This window comes from Rhipicephalus sanguineus, chromosome 1, assembly GCF_013339695.2.
Source record: "Rhipicephalus sanguineus isolate Rsan-2018 chromosome 1, BIME_Rsan_1.4, whole genome shotgun sequence".
NCBI classification, from domain to species: domain Eukaryota; kingdom Metazoa; phylum Arthropoda; class Arachnida; order Ixodida; family Ixodidae; genus Rhipicephalus; species Rhipicephalus sanguineus.
This window is the reverse complement of record NC_051176.1, coordinates 39925530-39932640: the sequence shown is the minus strand read 5'-3', so window position 1 is coordinate 39932640 and position 7111 is coordinate 39925530. Positions and strand designations below refer to the sequence as shown.

The 7111-nt window shown below is 47.4% G+C and overlaps 1 protein-coding gene across 1 annotated transcript in view; it reads left to right on the top strand.

Annotated features, from left to right (window-relative positions):
* Positions 1-6701: 6701 nt before the first annotated feature.
* Positions 6702-7111, top strand: part of LOC119382427 (cubilin) — a 126283-nt gene continuing 125873 nt past the window's right edge. Inside the window, exon 1 of the mRNA XM_049413133.1 lies at positions 6702-6868. Coding sequence (XP_049269090.1) covers positions 6751-6868 — 118 coding nt within the window. The 5' untranslated portion in view covers positions 6702-6750. The remainder of the gene's footprint in view (positions 6869-7111) is intronic.

Genomic DNA, 7111 nt, shown 5'->3' with positions numbered 1-7111 from the left:
GGTGGCGAGATGAGGTCGGTGGGCGGGAGACCCTCCGGGCGAGCCCAGAGTATGTAGCTGAGCGAGACAACGCCTCCACATGGGCAGCAGCGTGAATGGATGACGCCGAGGTGGATATAAGAGTACACAAGGGGGCACGGATTCTTTCAAGAATAATGAGCAGATTGAAATAGCAGCGAGCTGAGTGATACTACGCGGCTGTAGAATGCTAATGCACTGGAACCTTAACGTATCGCATGCGACGCAGCGAAGAACCACGATTCCCGCCGATAAATTCAACCGATGCGCGTGAAGCAATGCGCGTACGCTCTATGTACCATGCATGTTGGTTGTCTCGTTATCACCTGTTATATAGGTTTCCACGATGTTTATTTGGCAACACGAACGAAAATGCAAGGCAAGAAGATAGGCCTGCCTATCTTGAAGTGTACACACACACACACACACACACACACACACACACACACACACACACACACACACACACACACACACACACACACACACACACACACACACACACACACACACACACACACACACACACACACACACACACACACACACACACACACACAAGCACGCACACACGCACACACGCACGGTGGGGGGGGCGTGCGTATTTATCTTACACTTCAATATAACCTGCACGCCCAGTCAGACATTCTTACAAGACAGGTCGCCTTTCTAAGTTTTACATGCCTAAGAGAGTCGTCGTTTTCTAACCTACGCATGTTGCAACTATTCACCATACCAATGCCATCTTTGCTGCGCAGTACAAAATTGCAGGTTGAGGAAACGTCACCACGCGGACGTGTCATATCTAAATGCTTAGTCGCGTTCTTATATACCAACAAGCGTGCTCCTTTGCGGTGCTCTTAAGTGATATATATATATATTTTTTAACAATACAATCTGGAGTGTGCGTTGAGCAAGTTCAGTGCGACAGTTGGGGTCTCCAGAAGCGGGAGCAAGGCGCAAGGGCTATACTGTTTGTGTGTACCGTGGCCCTGCCGTCTATTATTAAAACTCACTCTATTGCCTATGAAGTTGTAATCGAAATCTGCAGGGTAGACCAAACCGGCACGCAAATACCAACGTCTGGAAGCGCTTCGCGTGCGCACATTAGGTTTTACGGCAGCGACAGTGATGTGCGCATACTGAGAGTGAAAACAGGTTTAGCAAGAGGGATTGCGTGTTATATTAAACGAGGAAAGGCCTCAGCTGGCACAAACAAAACGTACAGGCACTCCCACGCTTTCGTTTAGTGTCACTGACTCCGGCTACTAGGACACAGAAGAAAATGTCGTATGTCACCCGCCGCAGTGGTCTAGTGGTGCCTCACTGCTGCCGCGGGATCGAATCCCGGCGGCCGCTTTTCGATGAAGGCAACATGATAGGGGCCCGTGTGTTTAGATTTAGGAGCACGTTAAAGAACCCCAGTTGGTCGAAATTTCCGGAGCCATCCAATACGGCTTCTCTAATAATCATATCGTGGTTTCGGGACGTAAAACCCCAGCAATTTCTGGCATTCCAGATGCCGATAAACTATGCTTCATGGTTAGATAGTTGGACGCCGAGCTTTAGCCAAGCTCAAGTGTAGCGATTTTCACGCATTTAGATCGTGTCCAAGTAAGGCGGAACGTGTGCAATCGGAAAGCATTGGCAACTCTTCCCTTGTGCCGAGCGATTTCAAGTTTCACGATGAATTTGCATCGAATCCCTCCAATTTTCTTTCCACCATACGCTGGCTTACGTGTTCCTGAGGCTATTGTCAACCGTGGAAGAAATCTTCAGCGCAAGGTGTCTGTAGTAGCGCGCAGAGGCTTAATAAAAAGTAATGATTGTGCCCGTAGATGTAAACAGGCGTTTTTCGCGCTCTGCCATAAGTAATGCACAAGCGCAGAGACTCGTTTCCTGCGGCGGAAGTATTTTTGCTTTTTGTTCCGTTTAACGAGGCGCGTGAACGTTCAAGGGTGACGCCGCCAACAGCGGGGGCCAAGTTCAGCGGACCGCGGAAGGGGCTTTCTCACGGCCCGTTGGGCGCTTCGAACGGCCCATCGCTCGCCGATAGCGGTCCAATAGAAACGCCGGCCGTTCTGGCTCTGCTGCATCACACATCGCGTCGGCGGCTAAACCGGCTGTCCAGGTGGCTTTCGATATAACCCAGAAGCGTTATCCTATTCGTCGTTTCAACTGGATGATATAGGTTGCGATAGTCGTGTACGAGCTCCACTTCAAGGTCAATTCACTGAAGCGCAGTACACGTGCAAGGTGTTTCCTGACTTGCGGTGCAGTTCCGCATGCTGCAGTGAATTCACTGGCTCTCTCTCTTTTTTTACTCTCTTCCCTTCTCTCTCTCACCTATTTATTCCCCTCCCCCAATTTTAGGGTAGCCAACCGGAAGCTTTCCTGGTCAACCTCCCTGCCTTCTCTCTTCCCGTTGCCTTCCTACATCGCGTGCGTCTATTTCGTGCCGCAGTGCCTCTTTTTCTGCGTTTGTATCTGCTGCCTGGAGGGTATTAAACTTGCTAATAAGGTGTGTTTCTTTATATTTTCTGTCTCTTGGGGACCGGAAGTTTTACTGAAGTATATAAAGTGTGAGATCTTCGCAATTGTGACCTGCTACATTAAAATTCTGTGCCACTGCTTTCTGTAATTTCTTCGCCGTGTCCACGCGATGTCCTGTTTCGCTAATGTACTGCTTGTGACAATACGAACATTTGATCATTTAGATAACGTTTGAAGCTAGTTCATGTAAAGCTATGTTTTATATGATGGACGCAATCACTTCGATTTTAACTATAACGTCATCTTGAAGGTGTTTGCAAGTCTTACATCTTGGCGGAGAACAAGGACTTATGTGGGCAGTAGAATGAGGATTTGCTTTTGCATGCACTAACATGTCCCTAAAGTTCCTATTGCGGCGATACACGACCTTTGGGATCATGAAACGCTTGTCTAAGGCGCTCGTTGCTTGCTAATGTTGGATAATGCTTGCGGAGGAAATTATTTATGTTGGGAGCGCGTTTGAGTATTTGGTTATAAATGCTGCCGAATATTGAGCTGTGCTACGGGGGCCCTTTGAGCTAGTGATGATTTCCTATCTAGTTGACATGCTTCGTTGAAGACCTTGTTTAGAGCATCATGCGGGTAATTTCTGTCAACTAATGTTTCCTTCGGGTAGCTTAAGTGGTGATCGCAGTCACCATCGTCGCTACAGGTCCTTCTTATATAGGCCTCGCCTGTCTGACAAATATCCCTCGTTTGCAGTGTCGCATGTGATGACAAGTGTAGTCTAGGTATTGTTGGCTATCTGTTGGTTTTCTGTAGAGCGTCATCTTTCATTTCCCTGTTCCAATAGATACCGTCGGTTCTAAGAAGTTAATTTCACTGGACGAATGGTGCATGGTAAATTTAATATTAGGGTGAAATTTGTTACAATGGTCAATGAATGCGTTCAGTGCGCTTATGCCATGTTGCCATAAAATATGTGGTCTATGTAGCGGAGACAGGTGGAAGGCTTTACTGGATATGATTTCAACAGCTCTGACTCTAACTGTCCCATAAAAATGTTGGCGTATGTTGGCGCAACAGGGGTTCCCGTACTAGTGCCGAAGGTTGCAGGTAGTAGGACGAACCAAATTCAAAATAATTAAGCGTGAGGACTAATTTTAGTAATGAGAGGTGAACTTAAGCATTATCTCTTTGCTTGTTTTGTATGAGTGATTTTGAGGCCGCTTCAATCCCTTCAGTGATAGGTATATTCGCATACAAGGAGCAGACACCTAATGTTACCAGAACGGCGCGATTTGAGAGTGTCTGCGTTTCGTTAATGGAATCTGTTATTCGAAGGAAGTGAGGTGTATCTTGAACAAATTATGGTAGGTTAGATGGTATTTTAGATAAATGATGATTTAGAAATTTTGATAGTGGCTCAGTAGGTGTATCGTTGTTGGATACTCTAGGTTTGCCTGGGATTTGCGCCATAAGTAGTTCATTTATGGAAACCTTCTGAATCTTCGGAAGTAGGTAGAAGCGGCCTGATTAATTGTTTTTAGGCATCAAGAACCGGTACGCGGAGGGTGTGATTTATTCCCTGGCTAGAGAATCTGTTATTGTATGTTTTATGCGGTTACTATATTCTTGAGTCCGGTCGGAGGTTAATTTTCGGTAGTGGGTATTCTTGCTGAGTTGGCTGATAGCTTCACTTTTTATATTTTTCCATAGGCCAGATTACTATACTAGCAGGCTTGTCCGCAGGTTTTATAGCAATGTCCTTTCTGTTTGCGAGTTGTTTGAAGACATCGTGCTCTGCATAAGTTCTTTAGGACAGCCTGATCATGTTAGACTAAACCGGCATCGTGTGGACACCGCGAAGAAATTACCGGAAGCAGTGGCACAGCATTTTAATGTAGCAGGTCACAATTTCGACGATCTCGAACTTTATATATTTAAGTCAAACTTCCGGTCCCCAAGAGACAGAAAATATAAAGAGTCATACCTTATTCCAACGTCGTTGTTATATGATTTGCGCTTTTCGCGACGCTCCGATTACTCTAATTCACTTCACAGCAGCATGTGCGAGACAGGCCGCTTTATCCTGCGGTATGACGAAGTATTATTTTAAGCCACCGCCAGAGTTGGACTGCATTGCGAGTCGCGCTTTGCGGCGAATGCGTAATCAGACAAATTAAACAACTAATGTGATTATATTAATGCTTTTGAACATTTTGAAACATGCAGTACGTAACTAGATATTTACGACGATTTCCTTCAACTTTTCAGTAAATAATGCGCTATAAAGCTAGTAACTAAGTAGGTAACTAATTAAACAAATTAAGTAATTTAATAATGAATACCTCTTGCAATTGATTTTTTTGCTGTCAAAGTTTTCATCCGTAGTGACGCAATTCCAGAAAGTGTTGTAGATTTTTTTTTCTTGTTTAAATGTTTGAGGTAAGTAAAAGAAAATAAAACGCTACCTATGTAGAAACATTTAGTCCAGCTAACCGGTTACCGCCGTTAGTCTGTCATTATTGGGCGTTTTCACGATAGTTTTACCTGAGAGAGTATAAACCGGGATTCACTCAATGTAGCGTCACACTGCCAAATGTTCTGGCACTGTCATCATTGAGGTACGCTCTAAGCAGGTATGTCATTGTTTATCCATCTTTTCTTGCGCGACACGTCTTTCAAGCCTTTCGAACAGGCCGGAAGGAATGTCTGAGGACCGGCGATATACAGTCCTTTCGCAGCCACTCATTTGTGATGACGTGCTTTCCTGGTATCTGCGGTCCGGGTGAGAGGAACGGCATATAGTCCCATCCCCCGGCACATTTCCCCGGAATGCCGCACTTTCGCTGAAAGTTGCAGCTCCGAGCTACGACAATGCAATAAATTTCTTTCTGTCTTTCTTTAGGACAACATTGAAATTGTCCAAGGGCACACGGCGAACGATAAAGCTTGGCTGGCTGGGCCATGCCAACCATATAGCAGCAGGAGCAGCAGCAGCAGCAGAATGACGACATTTACAAAACATAAAAGCACACATGATAATCAATGAGTGCACTTATTGTAGAACAAATGCTATCGACAAACGGCAATGAACCCCTGCAACGAGGCAAATTCACTTTGCCAGACAAGTCAGTCATACCAACGTGATCCATCGCGAACAACTATAGCGTGGTGACTTCGCGACAGAACGAGACAGCTCACCAACGCGCTCGAGGATTCGTCGACCGAGCGGTGGGCCACTCAGAGTCGGACGCCCTGGTGCCGGAGCCCCTGGTCACCTACCACGACATCACTCAGCACTATCGCCTCGAGCGATATTTCTATTCACATCCTCACAGCAGCCTTCCCAAGCGGTCCGAGATCGCCTGGCGTCGCCTACAGACCCGCACCTTCCCGTGCCCCCTCGTATTTTCATACATGCACCCAGGTGCCATCGATCCACGCTGCTGCCTGTGCGGCAACGTTGCCTCGTTGAACCACATCCTCTGGGGCTGCCCGGAGGATTCCCCGCCCGCCGACCTCCTTTGCTCACCCCCCACCGAGGAACAATGGGAGGCCCTTCTCTCCAGCAACGACAGAGACATCCAGACACGGGTCCTGAAACGAGCGGAAGAAGTCATCGAGAAGCACAGCCTGGCAGCCTTCGTGGCTTAGCCTCCCCTTACCCCTCACCCCTTCGACTAATAAAGTTGTTACTCACTCACTCGCGACAGCGATTAGCGTGGTGGCCGCTCAGAACTCTCCCATAGCGTTTTATTGCTGCTTCCCGCGGTTGTAGTGTGCGTTTTGGCATTATCCTGCACCGGGTTTCTTTAAAGACCGGCTACATATGCACCTGTCCATTGAATGCCTACAAGCGGTCGTTTAAGCCGGTCGATTTTAAAAACAGCAGCGAATGCTTAATATGTACCCTGACAGTGCCTTCTTCCCTCTTCTTTCTTTCTTTTAATCCCTTCATCCCTTCCCCCCAGCGTAGGGTAGCAAACCGGACGCGCGTCTGGTTAACCTCCCTGCCTTTCCTTCATTTCCTTCCTCCTCCTCCTTCTTTAAAGACCGGCTAGTTTATTGCACTCAGCGCATGTTTATTCGCAAACTACATTAACGCGAACTCAGACGGCGCGTGGGCCTAACCTTTGGTCTCAGGTCACTGAGGGGAGCGGATCCACGGAGGTAGTGAGCAGCACTTCGTCCGGGACGACGGCACCTTCGACGCTGTCGCAAACGACAACGCCCATGTCGACGCGGAGGGCCACCCTTGAGGTGAGCCTGGGAGACACGGACCCACCGGGGCTGCTGCTTCCCTTCCCGCTGCCGCCACCTAACAGAACGGAACCGTGGTTCAAGAATCAAGGTAAGCGTTCCCACAATATCGGAGGGGAAACCAATTGCATTGTTAAATGTATTTGATTGAAATTGTGCTGAGTGTTCAAGTAGAAAGAGATCTCATTGAAATTACGTCGGGTGAATTTCCTCAGTGGGAAGAATCCCTAGCCTGGGGGTACCTGCGCACGTAATCAGAAAAAGGAACGGTAACCATTTCCGTTGACGATATTTCAGCGAATCACAATGCGGTACAATAGCGAAGCCTGCTCAC